This window comes from Trichoderma evansii (assembly GCF_050947405.1).
Source record: "Trichoderma evansii strain SZMC 28006 chromosome Unknown GGI43scaffold_1, whole genome shotgun sequence".
NCBI lineage: Eukaryota > Fungi > Ascomycota > Sordariomycetes > Hypocreales > Hypocreaceae > Trichoderma > Trichoderma evansii.
The window spans coordinates 1,503,434-1,521,634 of NW_028145205.1; the positions used below are offsets into that span (position 1 = coordinate 1,503,434).

The following is an 18,201-nucleotide window of genomic DNA, read 5'->3' on the forward strand; positions in this document are numbered from 1 at the left end:
TAAGCCGGGCACGAAGCTCCTTGTAGGTATGCAAGCTGGTGCAAGTATAAAAATAGATGCTTCTGCAGATAATCTTAAATGCTACGAAAAAAAAAATGAAGAAATGCAAAAATATACATCAATACTATCGTGACGGCTTCTTGAGATATTAATATGAGCCAATATATGTAATGCATTAACCATGATTAAGAATATTGCGAGCTCTCTTCCCGGCCCTATACTTCAAAGTCTGCATGGGACTAAAAATGACAAAATGCAAGGGGTATCAATCAATCAATCAGTCAATCAACCAATCCATCAGGCAATGCAAAGCAAGCAAGCCAGCAATCCAAATAGCATCCCAAAAAACGCCGGGTTTGAGCACGCCGCTGTCTACCTGTCTCCTCATCTCTTTTCACCCTGGTTATGTTATGTCCCCCTCCCCTGTACCATCTCAATGAGCTGTATATCTTGTAATTTATACTAATGCTGGGGTGGCCCCCTTTTCATTCATTTCGTTGCTTTTCCTTCTCTCCCCGCTCTTATTACCGTCCCTCCTCTTCAATGGGATCTGTCGGATCGCCGAGGAGGCTTTGGTATCTCCCCATCAGTAAGCTTATCTCAGCATCGTAACCATCGGAAGGCAAAAAGCCATCTCCAGGTGCCGCGTTGCTGGTCTCTCCCGCAACCGGAGTGCCGGTCCACCCCGGCTCTTTATCCGGAGGGCTTTCCATCTCTGAAGGTGTTGGCATGCCCGTTTCACTATTGGAGCTGGCCTGTGAGGTCGGACTACTAGCCCCGTCGCTTGAGACAATGGAATAAGGCCTCATGATTGCGTCACTGGGATCTTCGCCCGAGTAAGGCGCTGATACGATAACCTTCAACGTCTCCGAACCGTGGTTCGTAGTGGAGGGTCCACGTCGAAGGGAGGAGCTTGCATTATGGGCCTCAAATTCTTTGCTGGCAAGGCCTCCAAAGTCAACTGAAAATGTGCCTTCTTCTATCTCGCAAGTTTCCAGTACCTGGTCGGCCAGTTTTGCAGGACTCTGCTCGTCACGGTAGATCTTTTGATTTCTCTCAAGAACATGATTCAGCGCATTGATCGCGGCATCCCACTCGTCGCTCAGCCGTTGAACAAGTGGCTTCTCTACAATCACTGGAGCTTTTTCATGCTTCAGCTTGTTAAATATGCCCGAAGAGCGGCGCGGCGCAACGACCGGCACGTCGACGTCGGCAGATTTCTGTATTGTCCTGGAGAGTTCAGACTCTGAGAATGCAGAGAAGTGCCGGATCGTCGTATTACCCTCAATACGCTTTACCAGATGCCAGAAATTAGAGAGATTGAAGTCGTTGCCCTCGCAATCCAGAGTGTGCAGCGTTTGGTTGCCCGAGATGGCTTCTGCGAGGTCTCCGATGTTGATATTCAGCATCTGGCTTCTGACGCGAAGGTGCTCAATTCGCTTGTTGTATTTCATGCCGCTCAATGATCTCGAGAATTCTCTGCCCAACCGGCCTTCGTCAAGCTTTGAGTCGTATCCAGATATATCCAAGAAGCGGATAGTCTCGTTCTTAGCGAAGAGGTCTGCAGCTGCCTGACAGGCTACGCTGCTGACAGCATCTGGTGTAGCGCAGCCAGCCAAGCTCAGGCACTCGATCGTCTTATTGATAGTCAATGCCCGCATAAGCTTGACAAAGCTTTCTTCGTAGCTAAATTCAATCATCTGCATAAACAGACTCCAAGGCCCGTAGCCGGAAGCAAGTGCATCGCATAGACTTCCAATACCATCATCTAACCGATTCGCATTTATATGAACCGTCATATGCCGGGCCTTGCCCATGCTGAAAAACAGCTGCGCAACTTGGCTTCCAGTGAGGCCGCAATTGTTAAGGCGCATCACTTGCAGCTCTTGAGACATTGGCGATTCCATATATCTCGCAAGAGAAATTACAGTAGTATCGTTGAGCTATAGGTATTGATTAGCTATCAGAATGGAAACAACGTTAGTTCTGATTCACTTACCACTATACCAGAAAGATCCAGTTCCTGGAGAGCCCAGCTATATAGTGCACGCTCTGCGAAAAGGGGTTCTTCTGAGACGAGCCTAGTATTGCCTGATATGTTGAGCTTCTTGATGTTGCGGAGTTGGCGAAGTGTATAAGTGAGGGTATCAAAGCCAACAGTCCCGCTGTTATTTGACGTATCGATACATTCGATAGTCTCAGCTTGGCCTGCAAGACCAGACCAAAGTTTGTTGAGATCAATGTCCCCAAGTCCACAGTTTGATAGGTCAATGTTTTTCAGATGCACGTCATCCAGTCCAAAGACATTAGCTAATTCGGCTACGTCACTTGAGCCAATGGGATTACCAGACATGGAAATGCTATGACAGTGGCTTAACTGTGTTTTAAGCAGCATCGTCAAGGGCCGAATAATCTCGGAGCTCATCTTACGCATCGTAGTGTGGTTGATCGACCCCCTGCCCGTCTGTGGTCTCTTTTGGCGTTGTAGGCCGACGGTATTAGTGAAATCAATGTGTCGTATAGATTCAGATGAAAACAACAAGGCATGGATCTCTTGTTCCAATATTGGGGCTTCAATGAGAATTTGATAGTAGTCATCTGGGATTTTTACGCCTAGTATGCAGTCAGTAAACTTTGCCACGAATGATCAAGACCAGGAATTGGTAAATACCGCTCAAAGATGTGTATACCACAGTATCTCCATATTGTGAGTAATCGCTTTTGTTAGCAAGTGAAGTAAGTGCTACATCGCGGAAAGATAATGCTTTAAAGAAGCTATTGTATCTCAAGGCCCGGAAAACTGCAAGCAGCTGAAGGGGCGAGTATTCCGACTCGTCAGAGGCGAGCAGTCGGAAGGTCGGCTCTGACGGGGTCAGCCATTCGATTGTCCAGGCGGGGATTTGCACATTAAACGCGACGCAATATGCCTGAAGACTCATCTCAAGGCCGCCCAAATCATTTCCTGATGTCAGCTGGAGAGGCGCTGGAAGACCTTTAATCTCGAAAATAGCATGTTGGAGGTTCTGGGGCCACATGGGTTTCAAAACACGATCAATCTTAGTTAATGCTTCGATAATCCGGCGATAATAAGTGCTTGCAAGATCAAGGCGTGTTTCACGACCGAATGGTACGCTATTGATGCACATTCCTCGTTAGCAACAAGCCAAGGCAAAGGGGTGAACTGAAGCTGTGACATAGTCACTTACCGAAAACTCATCGTGAATCTTTGCTCGTGAGATGCCACTGACGCTTGGAAACGAGTCAAAGATACTGTACCATATATTGAAGTCTTCAACCGCAGGTCACCAGGCAGAGTTGAGTAATCGGCTCTGAGGATCTCAATGAAATAACACAAATAGGGGCCAATAGCAAGATAGTAGGTCGGGGCATCTATGACATCCTGAGATTCATCTGCAGCTGCCCCTTTTTGAGTTACTGTCGCAACACGCCTAGTCACTGGAAAAATCAAGCTCTGGGGGGCGCTATCATCAGGTGTCTCTGCGGGTTGCATAGTATGATTGATACGGATCTTGACATTCTCTGGAACAGTCATATGGATCGGGTTTTTCCTCATCCTGGCCTTGTATGCCTGCTGAATGTCCGCCAACCAGTCGTCTCTTTCCTTTGGAAGAGCGAAGCTGAAATGCGCCTTACAAGACGCAATCCTGGGCGATCTCGAGGACCACCACACCTCGATACCAACCCGGGAGCTTGAGGATTCTTCATTGAAGACTGCAATGATGGATCGAAGGGGAATATCGTATCGAATCTCTGCGAATGCAGATTTGCTGGTCAAAGAATGCAGATGGTGCGACTGAGCGCCTTTCCCTTGGCTTCCGGTCTGAGTTAACTGCGGGAAAACACTCCTAGCGGCTTCCGCGCTTCCAAATTTCACCAACGAATGATCTGTCAAGACGAGATATTCAGAGCGAGCTTTAAGTATAGAAGAATCTGTCTTGAGCCACCCATATCGAATCATTTCCATGGCCGTAAAGCTGGGTTCCACAGGACTACCAGGAACTTCCGAAGGCGCGGTACTAATCGAAGAGTCTCTGGAAACTCTCCTCTGCAGTCTTTCAATCATCGATCCTGAGCCTGATGGCGTCTTGTGCAGCTTTCGTGCTGAGGATCCAGACCTAGACGGACCACTAGACATCGAATCTAGGGAAGAGCTACTCATCGAGCGAAAGGCTTTGGACAAGGAACGAGACTTTTTGCTTTCAACAACAGGCTCCGGAGATTCAGTGGCATATTGGTAGGGAGACAGAGATCCCGTCGTGCTTGCAGTGGACGACCTCCATTTCCACTTCTCGGTATTTTTTGTAGACTTCATTATATCGATAAACTGGGGTCCTCAACAGAAAGCTTATGAGCTGATTATCAGGAGGTCTCAGATAATCATGCCGACCACGGAGCAAATAATGGAGCAGATGGGATCAGATGCTGAGATTTGGGAAGATCTGGGATACTGTGCCGCGGGCCTTGGCGGATTCGATGGCCTAGATAATGGTGTGCTGCTGTAACTGTCCAACAGTGGACCAATGTCTCAGCCCACTTGTGGTAGCTAACAAGATGGATGGGTGAACCGGTAAGACAAATGACATACGCCTCTTCTGGATTTCTTTTGTCACTCCAGAAACGCGTTCAAGCAGATGAAAGCCGTGAAAGACTCTTTTTTTTTGGGGGGGGGGGGGGGGGGGGGGGGGGGGATTGAACCAAATTAAGACGGGCTTGGGTCACAAAGCAGCGCTCGGTGTCTTTCAGAGGACAGCGCGGGATGCACTTCACTCTCCGAATGGATAGGCACGAACAAAGCGGCAGGATGCGCTATGGAGACGCGAATCGTAAAATCGCTGGGCTATGGTGGAGGGAAAGCCTGCCTGGGACACAGGGAGAGATATCGTCGGGGTTGGTTTTCTCAAACGAGGAGACACCGGAGCTTTGGCGAGGATTTTCGAGTAGATGCGACGAAGTTCGAGGATGTTGCACGCCAGAAAAACAGCTGATGCAGACGGATACTCGGGGTTGACAGGCCTTTTAGTTACGGAAGCATCTGGGTAGGTGAGATCGACATGAGCGAACGAAATCCGCAAGCGTTTATTTTTTTTTCCGCAACGCTTCAACTGCCAGCTCAAATCCGGCAGCTCGCCACGAAACGCGTGCAACAAAAATTCGCAGGCGGAAAATCTGTAGGCAATTTTATATGCAGGTACAGGAGGATAAAATATCAGAAGCCGAATAATTCGATCGTCGTCGTTCGCCGCGTCCGGCCCGGTGCGAGGCAGATGGCGAAGCGAATCGCTCTGCGTACTGGCGTGGCCACTGTCCGTCCAGCGGTCTGGCCCGCTGTTTAAGGAGGAGAAGAGAAGAGAAGAAAGCAACGGGAGGAAGAAGAACAAGGTTTAGTAAAAAGAGGGCAGGAGGGCTGCAAGAAGGCTAGAAGAGGAAAATGTGAAAAACAAAAATAGAGGAGAGGGAGCGAGAATACGAAGGTGTGCCGCACAGGGAGACTGAACGTGTGATATTTCCACGAGCTCCTCGCATTCACTGGCGGGTTTGGTTTGGGCACGGCTTTCAGGATGACAAGACCAGACCCCATTCGAAAAGGACAGCCAAGCATCCGCCACACGGGGCAAGGAAAATAGGAACATAAAGGCCCCTCTCGACTTTGAAACCGCGTATTTGGAGCCATCCAAGGATGCTGGGGACGGGGGTTCCGTCAGTCCGCAACAGACCAGGCATGTTTTGGGGATTCACGAAGCAGCGTCATCGCTGCGGCAGAGCTCTGGCCGCTAGGCATCTCGATCTCGGCGCGCAAAGTCAATTGAAGTCCGGCCATGGTGCTGTTCATCGTTAGTAAATCATGGACATCCCCTGTCGTCCCAGGAGCCAATCGTGAGGTGGCTCTGCGTGGTAGTGCCGCGGATTTAGATTCGCGCTGCGGCTAGAACTGCAGGACCCCGTATTCCGCCTTGAAGCTTCGTCATGCCATGCCATTTAGCATCATGTTTCTCTGCATCTGCGCTTCGCGACCTTGCTGGAAGCAGAAGTCGCCGTTTACCGTTTTGTGCCATGGCCGGAGAGGCAACTCTATCTCCATCACTCTATTTTCTTTCTCTCTTTTGTTTTTTTGCCTCTGGTGACATCGTCTTTACCATGTAAATCCTTATTGACCGCCCTCTCCCCTCTGATCAGTACCCGATCTAGCCTACATTATGAGCTGTTTATCTTTCTTGAGGCTCTTTCATCACTGTTACACCTACCTTATCTCATGGCAGAACGGCATGCGCATTGTATGCATCCACGGCGGAGCCGTAGCGCCTCGTCGACCAGGGGTGGCAAGCTGGCGTGAGGAGGCTGGCCAGGGGCTTCAACGTTTGCCTGTCCACGCAATGATCTACCGCTGTCCCTCCAATTTCTGATTTTTCTAGCGTGCTCAGCGCAAGTCAGCAATATGTGGTCAATCCAGCAAGGCCTAAGAATCTTGCATGCTCCTGGCTCCGTAGGCAATCTGCAACTCCAGCCGCAGATTTTATCGTCTGAATCGTTGAGCACATCTCCAGCATGGAGAAGTGCATGGGCCGGAGGATGGTAAGCTTTTTGGGGTCATTAGGGCCGTCGAATACGATTACGGGAAGTCTCTAGCACAGTAGTATCTCAATGCGGTGTTGTGTGTTGCGCCGTGCATCTCGTATGGCCGGACATCAGCTGCCGAATGGGTGCCTCTTCGCGGCGCATAACCTCCCTGATTAGGGAGAGTCTGCACTTCGTATCGCAACACAACTTATGCAGCAGCAATATACGAGCCTTAGTGCAGCGTACAACGACGGATAAAGCCTTCTTGTTTTTTTCTGTAAGCGCCCAAAGCCCAGATGGTTCGTCACGCTGTGCCTGGTGGTGGCATGACGTATTCATCAGCTTCCATTGTGCCGTCGCAGCCAGTCATCCGCTTCTCCTCATCCACCCAGAAGCACCAACCGCCATCGCTCTGCGGGCGACGTCTGTTATACCGGTCTTAGTATGGAGCTTCTACATACAGCACTATCTACGCGACTTGGACGATAAAGATGTGCTGAGCGAGCCAGACGATGCACCAAAACGAGCCCTCCGGATCATTCGTTCTACCGATCCTAGCCACTGCCTGGCTGTCTTTTCGTTGAGGGTGGGCCCAGCTCAACGGCAGAACCCTCGCCCTGCAATCGTCACCGCCAAAATTTCCCAATCCAGCGTGGTCTTTTCAAAGCCCAGGGAAGACGGCGACACAACTCGTGAGAAGTGTCGGAGCTTTTTTCAATTCGGCGCCAGCCTCATCGTCGTGTCTTCTACAAAGGTATTCGTTGTTGTAGGCCGTCTTCAATTGCCGACTAGCTAGCCTTCAAGCCTGTCAAGGCCGAGCTTGCGGTGCCCCTCTGTGGCTAATTGTCCCGCTTTGTCCCACCTCCAGCACGATAAATATCGGAACAACGACCTACGTCGCGAGACCTGCACTGGAGGAAAGATCTCGCTGCTCTTCTCGACATCGTCGCCATGGCCGCAAAGATTGATCAGGGCGCGTTTGAGCGTCGGTTCAGAGACTACATTTACATCCCGGCTGGTCTTCTCATCGTCGGCACCATGATTGTCAAGATTGACTGGACGCCATATGCTGCTCTGCTGGCCGTTGTCCTCGGCACTTGGAACTACTTCAGCTTCCGTGAGTGGCCTCTGCGCTTTATACGCTGTATCTGTATCGGAACTAATGCTCTTGTTACAGAGATCAAGAAGGTGCTGAAGCCGGACGTCTTCCAGGAGTTCCCTCTTCAGGAGAAGACTGTCATTTCTCACAATGTGGCCATGTAAGTGCACAGCCAATTTTCTCTTCTCCAAATTCAAAGTTGCGCTAGTTCTAACAACCGAAACCTCCAGCTACCGATTCAAGCTGCCCTCCCAGCAGCACATTCTTGGTCTTCCTATCGGCCAGCACATCTCCATCGGCGCCCACCTTCCTCAGCCTGATGGAGCCGTCAAGGAAATCGTTCGATCGTATACCCCTATTTCTGGCGACCACCAGCCTGGATTCGTCGACCTCTTGATCAAGTCTTACCCTCAGGGCAACATCTCCAAGCACATGGCCTCTCTCCAGGTCGGCCAGACAATTCGCATTCGCGGCCCCAAGGGCGCTTTCGTCTACACCCCTAACATGGTCCGCCACTTTGGTATGATTGCTGGAGGCACTGGTATCACCCCCATGCTCCAGGTCATTCGCGCTATCATCCGTGGACGTGCTGCTGGCGACAAGACCGAAGTTGATCTCATCTTTGCCAACGTTACCGCCCAAGATATTCTTCTCAAGGAGGACCTCGACGCCCTGGCCAAGGAGGACAGTGGTTTCCGTGTTCACTACGTGCTGGACAAGCCTCCGGAAGGCTGGACCGGTGGCGTTGGCTTTGTCACTGCCGATATGATTACTGTACGTTTTTCTTTTACCTTTTAAGCAGCCCCCATAAGGTTTAATATTCTGTTGATACTAACACGTGCACCAGCAATACCTCCCCAAGCCCGCTAGCGATGTCAAGATTCTCCTCTGTGGCCCCCCTCCTATGATTAACGGCCTGAAGAAGGCTACCGAGGGTCTTGGCTTCTCCAAGGCTCGTCCCGTCAGCAAGCTCGAGGACCAGGTTTTCGCTTTCTAAACAAAAGGATATTCATGTGTGGCGCCGGTACATCAGTTGGCATCAATGTATTTTTACCTTTCTGGGTTCTTCTTAAGGCGGTGTGACGACCTTTTTTAAACCAAAAAAGAGGGTGGCTTCATAGACTGCTTTGCTCTTAAAAGTTGTAATGGGTTCATGGACTTGAGGGTAATACCCCTCTCTAAAAAAAGAGCAAAATCAGGGATCGGCCAGTGTGGGTAGAAAAACAAAACACCGGATATAGGAAAACTTGGATAGAATAATCTATAATGACAATTATGCTAACGTCTCCTAAAAAAACCATCTCCATCTAAAACACATTCGCTATTTTCCTTTTTTTTTTTTCGGTGTTTCCCCTATTGATAAAGAGGAAGCTAATATACATTGTGCAAGCTGGACTGTTAAATCCTTTCCCTTAAACAAAAAGATATGCGTGAAAAAGAAATACTAGCAATTATTATTCGTCATCCTCATCCGCTGCCGCGGCGCCACTGGGCTCTGCATCTTCATCCTCTTCGTCGCTCTCTGCGATTGCCCGTCCTCTGCGCGTCCTCTTGGCCTGGGCACGCGGAGCACCAACATCTTCGTCCTCATCATCGTCATCATTTCTTTGGTCGCGGCCTTCCTTCTCATCATCCACGTCCATCCGGCCAGCATCTTCGTCGGCCTCAGAGAGGGGCGTCTCATCTCTCTCCAAGTTCCTCTCGGCACGCTCCAGAGCATCGTCGTCATCGTCATTGGCTTCTTCCTCATCGGAGTCGACGACAATTTCAGCAGACTTGAACTTGGAAGACTCCCTCTTGGTAAGGCGTCTTCTCTTTTTGGTGTGGTTCTCTTCTTCAGAGCCTTCGTCCTCATCCGCATCAGCCTTCTTCTTCTTTGATGATCTCTTGGGCTTGCCCTCGCTGGCGGCGGCTCGTGGCGCTGGCTTGCGCTTTCGTTTGACCTTTTCTCCAGTCTCTTCATCGGTGGTCATCTCTGCCTCCTGACGCACGCGCTCTTCTTCAGCTCGTTGCTCTGCTTGTAGCCTATCGCGGGCGGCAATGGCCTCACGTTCTTTTCGAATCTTCTCCTGTCGTTCTCGCTCTCTATCCAGAACGGCTTGTCGCTCTTCTTCACGCTTCTTGATCTCAGCTTCTCGTTGTTCTTTAGCAGCCACAATCTTTTCCTTATTCTTCTCCTCCCACTCCTTCTGCTTTCCTAGAGCTCTCTCAAGCTGTTTGCGAAGCGTGTTGCGAGCCATGTTCGCACGCTGCTCAACGTCATGCTTGGGATAAGGCGTCTGGGGATGGGCAGCAATCTTATCCAGCGATTCAATCGCGGCTTCGAGACCCTCTGATGCCCCTTCCAGCTGCTCAGCTGTCCGTCTGCTTTCCGGCAGATTTTGGATTGTTGTCACAAGCTGAATTTGTACAAAGGCAACGTTAAACTTGTAATGTATTTGATCCGGAGCCACCTCAAGTGCCTGCAAGTTGCGGTTAGTAAATATCATTATATCTGGCATGTCAGTCGTATGCTCACCTTTTTAGCACACTCGAGAGCTTTGTTGTATGAATCTACATCTCGATCTGCCCTCCCTCGATTTAACCACGTTCGGCCAAGGCATGAGAGAATGACTGGATCATTTGATTTGCCATCTTTCGATAGAGCCATCTCGTAGTGTTCGATGGCCTTGGTGAACTGCTTCAGTTCAGCATAGATGTGACCCAAGTTCACGTACAGGTGAGAATCTTTGACAGTATCCCGGACTTTGTTGAAAATGGTGAGAGCCGTCTTGAAGTCTTTCCTGTCTTCCACCAGAGCAATGGCAATGCCTTGAGCAGCATAGGCGTTCTTCGGGTCCAGTGACAAAGCTTTCTCGAAGAATTCAACAGCCTTGCAGTAAATTGCGCTTCTCTTCTGCTTGTCTTGTTCCGTTTCGCGACGCATTTCTCTTGCCTGCAGGAGGTACAGATTGCCCATTCCGACCAGGGCATACCTGTCATGCTTATCGTAGTTTTGTAGCGTGTGCTTGTAATGACGGAACTCGTGGTCTTCTTGAATGTTTGCCGGGCGCTTTCTGGAGTGGACTTTTCCAAGATACCATCCATACAGTGCTCGAACCTCCAAGTCCGCCGTATTGTCCTGGTATAGTTTTGCCACAGCATCAGGACCTTCCTTGTTGGGATTTTTCCTTAGTTTGATATATGCAAGTCGTGTGCGAGCGTCGGTATAGTCGTCATGGCGGTTAAGGAGGCCTTCATATACCTCCACCGCCTTGTCTGTCAACCCACGAGACTCGTAGCTTCGGCCAAGATTGAAGCTAATAGTGGTCACCAAGGCGTCGGTGTCCATCGTGGGATCCTTCTCGCCAGCTCTCATGCAAGCACCTAGCGCTGCCTCAAATAGCTCACTGGCAAGATCATGCTTCTCTGCCTGAGAGTGGAAGCAGCCAATGTTGTTCAGAAGTTGAGGCGAGAGGAACTTGCGAAGAGCTGCTTGGAGCTCGGAAGCGGGAACGTCTGTTGGGTGCTCTGATTCTGGAATCTGTTCGATCTCCAGCTGCTCAACTTGTTGTAAACATTGTAGGGCTTTGTCAGGGCTGTCTGTTTCATACAGCCGGGCCAGGTTTAGGAGGACAGAAGGGTCCGGAGACAGAGCCTTCTTGGGATCTTTCCAAGAATTTCTGACGCCCTCTAGCAGAGCAATCGCCTTCTTCATCTCCGCGGATCTATCTTCCTTGATATCGCTGTTCTGGCTGGTAAAGATTTCTTCGGCGTAGATGGTTCCCAAAAGAATCATGGCCTCGTGATTCTTGGATTGCTGGATAATCTTCTCTAGCCTCAGCTTCGCCTCTCCAAGATCATTCTTCATGACGGACAACTGCGCAACACCAAATTTGGCAGGAAGATAGCCGGTCTCAGTACCTCCACGAGCATCGTCAGCGCGACGATAATAGTCACTGGCACGCTCCAAATCGCCGTTATAGTGAGCTTTTCTCGCCAGCAAATACCATCCGTCACTGGCAACGGCGTTGACATCGGTATATTGGATGGCCTTGTGAGCTAGTTTATCTGCTTTATCCCACATTTTTCGAGATAGGAAATAGCTCGCAAAGGTGGAGCAGGTGATGGGAACGTCTTTATCAAGTTTAAATGAATCCTGAATGTAGTCGATCATGGCCCTCTTGTAAAGTTTGGGGAATTCCGGGCTGTTGACCGGAACATGACCACTGGCATCAAGATAATACAGACCGAGAAGACTCTTGGGAACTTTAGAATCGGGGTTGATTTCCAAACATCTCTCCCACGCTACCCTGGCATCTTCTTTGAATCCAAGTTGCCAGAAGCAGCAGCCAATTCCAATGCGAGGGTCGGGATCGACTAGATCGGGCCTTTTCTGAAGCACATCTTGGTACGCAGCCAATGCCTCGGGATACTTGTGCATGGAGAACAGAGTACGAGCTTTCCCCATCAAAGCCAGGACATTTTTGCCCTGGGAGACTCGGAGTGCATCGTCGAAGGCCTTGGCGGCGTTCTTCAGGAGCTCCCCCTTTTCTGTCCCTAGACTTCCCGCGGTCTTTGATGGTCCTTGTAGCGAGGCCCTGAGCAGTAGCAAAACTCCACGGGCGAGAAAGATGGGCGAGAAGGATGGGTTGAGACGTGCGGCGTCGTTTAGGGATGATGTTGCGAGTTGCAGATAGTACTCTTTCGTTTTGGCTTCCGACGCACTGACATCGTCAGGCGCAACACGAGGGGCCTCTCGACTTTTCCACAGATACATCCAACAGAGGCAGCATATCATGCTGACCTTATCGCGTGGGTTACCGCCGCTCTGTATGGCGTTGCCACCTCGGATCAACATTTCGATGGCGTGGTCGATTTTTCGCTGCTTCGCATATGCAAGTGCGACAGTCATCCAGTATGTCTTGGCCGCATGCTCGTTTTCGAACAGGGTACACAGTTCTGTCGGATCATCAACCAGGACTTCGAGATCGATTTCGACCGCTTCGTCTTCTTGGTCGCCCTGGACGGGAATGTCGATGGCAGAGGGGATGTCGGAGAATCGGATACTTGTAGGAGCTTTTGAAGCATCTCCATTTGCCGCACCGTTCGCGGCACCGTTCTGAAGAGCCGCCATCCTTAAGGATCTGGCTCAATGCCTGTGAGGAAATCGGGGGGTGCTTAAAGTCGGGCGAAATCGTAAGAACGCGTCCGAGAAGCCAATGTAGCGCCTCGAAGGTGACTGCCAAGGGTGTTCATCAGTTTTTTACTAGATCATGGCAAATGCCGCCAGCCAAATGCGGATGAATTCGGTGCCGTGAGCTGAGAATTGGCTGCGGAGAGGATTGATATCGCAAGTCTTGGGAACATTCACCACGAAGAGGCGAGCCAGAAATTCCATGATAGTAGCTCAGGGAAGCGTAGGTGGCCCGTGCGCTCCGCGACGCTGCCTTAGCGGCTGCTGATCCGAGTAAGGAGCCTCACTTTATACTGACAGAGAACAGCGATGCCATGAGCCATAGTCAATAACTGGGGACTTTGAGTGACAAAATCTTAGAGCAATATTTTAGTAAAAAAAAAAAAAAATGTTATAAAATTTAATTGTTTTATTCCCTCTACCTTTTTTTCTGAAGTGAAAACGCAAAATATTTCTGCTGCCCCTGAGTCAGACCCAAGGCTGCTCTCTATCAGCATACGGCTCCAAACTATCATCTCGTATAGTTAATATAGTTGGATACATTATGATAGCTGAATTTAACATTATACCCTATGGCACTAAAGTTAAACAGTTTTATATGCCATTTAAGGCTTTGTTAGAGATGTGGTGGAAATACATACCCCTCGCAAGCTTGTCTAGCTGGGATCTCCCTTTCTACAATAGATGCGTATAATAGCTTAGTAGCACTATGCTTATGCATTTATGTACAGTTATATTTCATATCACGTTTATTTATCATTTATTAACATTGTACGACATGTTCTAGAAATTCAATATATATCAGTCGCGCATCGAGTCCTCGGCAGTTTGTTCAGGAGAGCGTCATATGCACTCCGCCAGCTGTCAGACAGATGGAGACCCTCGCCAGTCCTCAGGCATCTATCTTGTTGGATATATTCTTCTCTTCTGGAATTAAGAGCAATATCTGATCATATACTCTAACACCCGTGCTCAACTCCCTGGTACGTGACCCAATATCAAGATGATCTACGCTACATTGTGCAACTTTCCACGATACGACTGAACATCATCAAACCATCTTTGGTCGCCTGGCTTCTGTTCGCCGAGCTTGGCTATCGCTATGTCACTTTTCAGTGCCGAAAAAGAAACCCACTCTCTTCGCCGATCCAACGCTTGCCTCGGATGGCATTGTCTCACCTCAACTATTCGGTTTGGCATCATATTCTCCATTGTTGTTTCATTTATCATCTTGTCAATTGTTTGGATGTATTGTATGGGACGAGCGAGAATTCTTCGAGTTAAAACCAAGACGAAGAATGCGTCTGGGAAGCAAAGAGAACGGCGTTACCATCGCACCCCGAAGAGCACAGCAAGACCAGGACCATATTCAGTGCCACAAAACTTCGTCTTCGGGAACGGAGTACCTCAAAACCTTCCTGTTTATTTCTTGCCAGGGCCCCAGGTGTTATCAACGCAGCCATTTGGCGGCATCAATGCTCACACTGCTCATATCCACACGTTGGCTCCAACAAATCTGCCACAGGGAACCCAATATCCTAGATATTCCGATGTAACAGCTCCTGAGCTCCCAAGAACAAAAGATTCTCGCGAGGAGCCAACCAGAGCTCCAGGTGAATGTTCATCGAGTCACCCTACATGGTGGCAACGCTTCTATAGAGCTTTAAATTTACCTGCTGGAGCGGCATCTACCATTGCAAGTTCTCCCTCTCCTTCTCCAGAACCTGAACAGGGAGCAATTATCAGAATCGATCATTCAGCTACAACTAGGCGCTTTGAAAACACCCCATCACAATTCTATAATCAGATAGACAAAGGCGCTTTGGAATTAACAGTCAAAGAGCAAGACGATGCTTCGTCCATGCTATGTAATCTTAACGCTTCTCATGACTCGAGGGAGTCAATTCGGAGTGATGCCGCTACGGTTCATAGCGACGACTTTGAGATGAATCCCCAGCGCAGATAAATATTTGCGATGCTGAGTACATAGCGAGATAGGCGAAATGCTATTTCCTTATTTACACAAGAATCAGTCAATACGGTCTGCAGGGCTGCCAAGAACGGGGAGAGTTGCAGCCGCAATAGTTTCTTCAGCATATGGATATCAGATCTCGGATACCTAGTAGGTATATAATGGGATGTATAAGGTAGACAAGGATATCTTGGCCAGCATATTGCATCATGGGATTCATGGGCTTGTAGGTACCAGTTAAAATGCGATGTTATAGGAATATCAGTCAAACAAAAGAGAAAATGCAAGCATTGGCCAATCAACTTAGTAGCGGCAGCTAAGAAATGAACGCAAAGACCGGCTTGGTGCCTGCAAGATGATGTACAGGCACATCCTGAGAGCAAAAGCATCCAGGCTCTAATCACTTAAAAGGTATAGAGGCATTGTTGGCGGACCAGGTAGAATCACTTCACTTTTGCCTGATAAAGTACCTGCGCCGAACCTGCACACCCCAGCCATGCCTGGTACACTTGGTTTTGCAAGGTACATTGAATGCAGGTGGTCCGTGCGCGCGCTGTATCGTCATCAGACCGTTAGCAGGTTCTTGTTTCGCCCTGCGCCAGAAACTCCCGGAGCTTCGCAAGCCGCCAACTCGCTCTCCGCTTCTGCCTACCATCGTCGTTTAAGAACTCGAATTTCTCTCACCCGGCCGCAGCATCTTGTACTCGTGTCTGCTGGATAATGGCGACAGCGCTCACAGCGTCTTGCATACCCTAATCTCGACCCCACGTCACAGCGGCTTAACCGACTCCGCCCCGCCATAGTCGCCCCAGAGCTCATCGTCGCCCAGGCACAGCTAGAACACATTCAGGCGATCTTGAGATAAACTAGGCCACGACCACAGCCGCGCATCGCCTCCAGAGCCATATTCACATATAGACAGAACCGCACAAAGAGCTGACATCATGTGGAACGACGAAGACAACAATCCTTACGGAACCAGCTTCGATCGCCGGGATTCACAGACCTCGTCGTCCGCAATTCCGAGCTCGCCGACATCAAGAGACTGTAAGTCCATTGCACCTCGTCTCCCGGAGCGTCTCTGGGTCTCTTGCTCAAAAATGGGTCGCTGGCCTATCGCGATACAAATCATGGCAAAACTAACGGTAGTTGGACAATGCAGATGGCGTTTTTGAGGCTTCTCATACCCCCTCAACTGGGAGCGATGTTGGCCAGTCACCACGTCCGCCATTCAGCCATGGCATTGGCCAGGTTGACGATGAAGATGTCCTCAGGGAGGACACTCCTCCGCGGCGGAGGCCAGGCGGATATAACAGCCGCATCGAGCAAATCCTCTATGAGAACCAAAACATGTCAATTATGATTACAGATGCGGGCAAAAGCGTCGAAAGTGGAGGAAGATATATCGTGTACACTATTAAAACTGGAGTGAGTCGCATTCAGCCGTTTGGCTGTATTCATGTCTTCTGACTTCCAGAATTAGGATTTAGAAGTTCGTCGTCGTTACTCTGAGTTCGCCTCGCTCAGAGATGCGTTGACCCGCCTTCACCCAACACTCGTCATCCCTCCCATTCCAGAGAAGCATACTATGGCCGACTACGCTGCGAATCCCACAAGTGCAAAGCAAGACCAGCAAATTATTGATCTACGAAAGCGCATGTTAATGGTCTTTTTGAATCGCTGTCGCCGAATGGACGCCGTTAGAGAAGACGGAGTTTGGTGGAGGTTTCTTGATCCAAACTCAAGCTGGGTAATGGGCTTCCCTTTTCTTTTCTGGTGTATATTGATTATCTTGAATGTTGCTAATATTCCTCTAGAGCGAGGTTTTGCATGCTCACCCGGTTGCTTCTATTCCCAAGGTCATCCTGAAGGCACCGCCACTGGACACTGCGAACCCCACACTTGCTCACAGCTTTCTTCCGGTTCCTTCGAGCTCATCGAAGCTCAAGACTTCAGCAGGTACGAGTGATCTAAATGCTTCTGTCATTCAAGGTGCAGCGCATGCGATCGAACGCTTCCCAGCAGATGCATCCAATCTCAGCGAGCAGGAGCTAGATCCGTATTTCATATCTTATGAGGCGTCGATTAAGGAGCTGGAACAACTTTTGACAGGCCCTATGGAGAAGGTAAATCGCCGAACTCTCAGTCATTTATCATCACTAGCGGCAGATCTTTGCGAATTGGGGTCAAGATACAACGCCTTCGCTCTTTCAGAGCAAGCTCCGTCCCTAGGACCAGCCATTGAACGGATAGGCCAAGCCGCTGATGCGTCCTATATTGCGACTGAAGAACTTTCAGGCACTTTGGGCGCAAGTTTTGCGGAACCAATGAGAGAGAATGCCCAGTTTGCAGGTGTCGTCAGAAGCGTCTTGCGGTATAGAGTCCTCAAGCGTGTGCAACAAGATATGACAACTGAGGAGCTCAACAAGAAGAGAGCCCTGTTGGACCAGCTTGAACGCAGTGAAGCAGAAGCAAGGCGCATTGAACAGTACCTTTCAAGCAGTCAGCAAATATCTCCGCCTCCTAAGCGGTCAGCGAGTCTTAGAGAGCCCCCGACACAGCATCGACGCGACGGAAGCCAAGAGGACACTGAATCCATAGACTCCGATTTCCCACCCACTCATGGTGATTTCCCGTCGGTGCCTCCGTCTGTGAACCAAGGCGTCCCCGAGAGAAGTACGACGAGCATAACACACCGAAAGATGCCCAGTACAAACTCTATAACAAACAAAATATTTGGTCCAATCCGCCACGCAGTGCAGGGAGTTGTGGACGTGGACCCTGAGCGTACTCGCCGAGATACTATCGGAAAGACGCGTGAGTCTATAGGGCAACTAGAACAAGCACAAGTAGCTTCTGAAAGGGATGTCAAGGATGCCAGCGCGAGTGTCCTTAGCGACTTGAAACGGTTCCAGAAAGACAAGGAAGATGATTTGAGGCGATATATGGTAAGTTAACAACAGCCGAGAAATCAACACCCCACTATCTTCAAATTTTGTTACTAATAGTCTCAACAGTTGGCATATGCGAGAAGCCAAGTTGAATGGGCGCGCAAGAGCAAGCAACAGTGGGAAGAGGCCAGGGCAGAGGTCGACAAAATAGACGAGAATTAGCGAGTTATTACTGAAACGAGCAATCATGATGATGAATTTCTAATATAAAAAGGAAAGGTTAAGAAAATGAGTTTCTCATCTGAAATGGCCGTCTCATTATACCTCATATTCTTATGAAATTGCTCTTAGCGTGCCATTTCAAGAGCAACTTGCTTTGTAGTAGCTTGGTCTGAATAACAAATGGGTGATATCATCGTGCGATGCTCTATAATTAGATAGCAATTAATCTGTATTCAATCTCAATCGATTTACATTGTAATGGTAT

At 49.4% G+C, this 18,201-nt stretch overlaps 6 protein-coding genes across 6 annotated transcripts; 4 read left to right on the forward strand and 2 right to left on the reverse strand.

The window, feature by feature from the left end:
• Positions 1–77: 77 nt before the first annotated feature.
• Positions 78–4,680, reverse strand: GGI43DRAFT_390421 (uncharacterized protein). Its single transcript, XM_083204313.1, has 4 exons — positions 3,207–4,680; positions 2,672–3,132; positions 2,000–2,613; positions 78–1,943 (listed from the first exon to the last, which is right to left on the reverse strand). Exons 1-4 carry the CDS (start codon positions 4,331–4,333, stop codon positions 525–527), a joined length of 3,621 nt encoding a protein of 1,206 aa, XP_083066124.1. The 5' UTR covers positions 4,334–4,680; the 3' UTR covers positions 78–524.
• A 1,786-nt stretch (positions 4,681–6,466) lies between these two features.
• GGI43DRAFT_14787 (uncharacterized protein) lies at positions 6,467–7,741 on the forward strand. Its single transcript, XM_083199387.1, has one exon. The coding sequence runs from the start codon at positions 6,716–6,718 to the stop codon at positions 7,370–7,372; it is 657 nt and encodes a 218-aa protein (XP_083066125.1). The 5' UTR covers positions 6,467–6,715; the 3' UTR covers positions 7,373–7,741.
• On the forward strand, positions 6,976–8,896 carry GGI43DRAFT_14760 (cytochrome b5 reductase family protein). Its single transcript, XM_083199381.1, has 3 exons — positions 6,976–7,835; positions 7,906–8,449; positions 8,523–8,896. The coding sequence occupies exons 1-3, from the start codon at positions 7,528–7,530 to the stop codon at positions 8,670–8,672; spliced, it is 1,002 nt and encodes a 333-aa protein (XP_083066126.1). The 5' UTR covers positions 6,976–7,527; the 3' UTR covers positions 8,673–8,896.
• On the reverse strand, positions 8,802–13,153 carry GGI43DRAFT_14785 (uncharacterized protein). Its single transcript, XM_083199386.1, has 2 exons — positions 10,194–13,153; positions 8,802–10,137 (listed from the first exon to the last, which is right to left on the reverse strand). Exons 1-2 carry the CDS (start codon positions 12,789–12,791, stop codon positions 9,130–9,132), a joined length of 3,606 nt encoding a protein of 1,201 aa, XP_083066127.1. The 5' UTR covers positions 12,792–13,153; the 3' UTR covers positions 8,802–9,129.
• Positions 13,154–13,890: 737 nt separating this feature from the next.
• Positions 13,891–15,224, forward strand: GGI43DRAFT_390427 (uncharacterized protein). The gene is made up of 2 exons (XM_083204314.1): positions 13,891–14,864; positions 14,971–15,224. The coding sequence occupies exon 1, from the start codon at positions 13,954–13,956 to the stop codon at positions 14,815–14,817; it is 864 nt and encodes a 287-aa protein (XP_083066128.1). The 5' UTR covers positions 13,891–13,953; the 3' UTR covers positions 14,818–14,864; positions 14,971–15,224.
• A 206-nt stretch (positions 15,225–15,430) lies between these two features.
• GGI43DRAFT_390429 (sorting nexin family protein) lies at positions 15,431–18,200 on the forward strand. The gene is made up of 5 exons (XM_083204315.1): positions 15,431–15,870; positions 15,986–16,251; positions 16,307–16,573; positions 16,641–17,771; positions 17,841–18,200. The coding sequence occupies exons 1-5, from the start codon at positions 15,768–15,770 to the stop codon at positions 17,934–17,936; spliced, it is 1,863 nt and encodes a 620-aa protein (XP_083066129.1). The 5' UTR covers positions 15,431–15,767; the 3' UTR covers positions 17,937–18,200.
• The last annotated feature ends 1 nt before the right edge of the window (position 18,201 follows it).

Excerpts from the sequence above, each read along its gene's own strand:
- GGI43DRAFT_390427 (XM_083204314.1), top strand. The coding sequence starts at position 13,954 with ATGTCACTTTTCAGTGCCGAAAAAGAAACCCACTCTCTTCGCCGATCC.
- GGI43DRAFT_14760 (XM_083199381.1), top strand. The coding sequence starts at position 7,528 with ATGGCCGCAAAGATTGATCAGGGCGCGTTTGAGCGTCGGTTCAGAGAC. Across the intron at positions 7,836-7,905 it reads ATTTCTCACAATGTGGCCAT|CTACCGATTCAAGCTGCCCT; the intron begins GTAAGTGCACAG and ends CGAAACCTCCAG. Across the intron at positions 8,450-8,522 it reads TCACTGCCGATATGATTACT|CAATACCTCCCCAAGCCCGC; the intron begins GTACGTTTTTCT and ends CACGTGCACCAG.
- GGI43DRAFT_14787 (XM_083199387.1), top strand. The coding sequence starts at position 6,716 with ATGGGTGCCTCTTCGCGGCGCATAACCTCCCTGATTAGGGAGAGTCTG.
- GGI43DRAFT_14785 (XM_083199386.1), bottom strand. The coding sequence starts at position 12,791 with ATGGCGGCTCTTCAGAACGGTGCCGCGAACGGTGCGGCAAATGGAGAT. Across the intron at positions 10,138-10,193 it reads CTCTCGAGTGTGCTAAAAAG|GCACTTGAGGTGGCTCCGGA; the intron begins GTGAGCATACGA and ends CGCAACTTGCAG.
- GGI43DRAFT_390421 (XM_083204313.1), bottom strand. The coding sequence starts at position 4,333 with ATGAAGTCTACAAAAAATACCGAGAAGTGGAAATGGAGGTCGTCCACT. Across the intron at positions 2,614-2,671 it reads GGTATACACATCTTTGAGCG|GCGTAAAAATCCCAGATGAC; the intron begins GTATTTACCAAT and ends ACTGCATACTAG. Across the intron at positions 1,944-1,999 it reads TGGATCTTTCTGGTATAGTG|CTCAACGATACTACTGTAAT; the intron begins GTAAGTGAATCA and ends CAATACCTATAG.
- GGI43DRAFT_390429 (XM_083204315.1), top strand. The coding sequence starts at position 15,768 with ATGTGGAACGACGAAGACAACAATCCTTACGGAACCAGCTTCGATCGC. Across the intron at positions 16,252-16,306 it reads TGTACACTATTAAAACTGGA|GATTTAGAAGTTCGTCGTCG; the intron begins GTGAGTCGCATT and ends TTCCAGAATTAG. Across the intron at positions 17,772-17,840 it reads ATGATTTGAGGCGATATATG|TTGGCATATGCGAGAAGCCA; the intron begins GTAAGTTAACAA and ends TAGTCTCAACAG.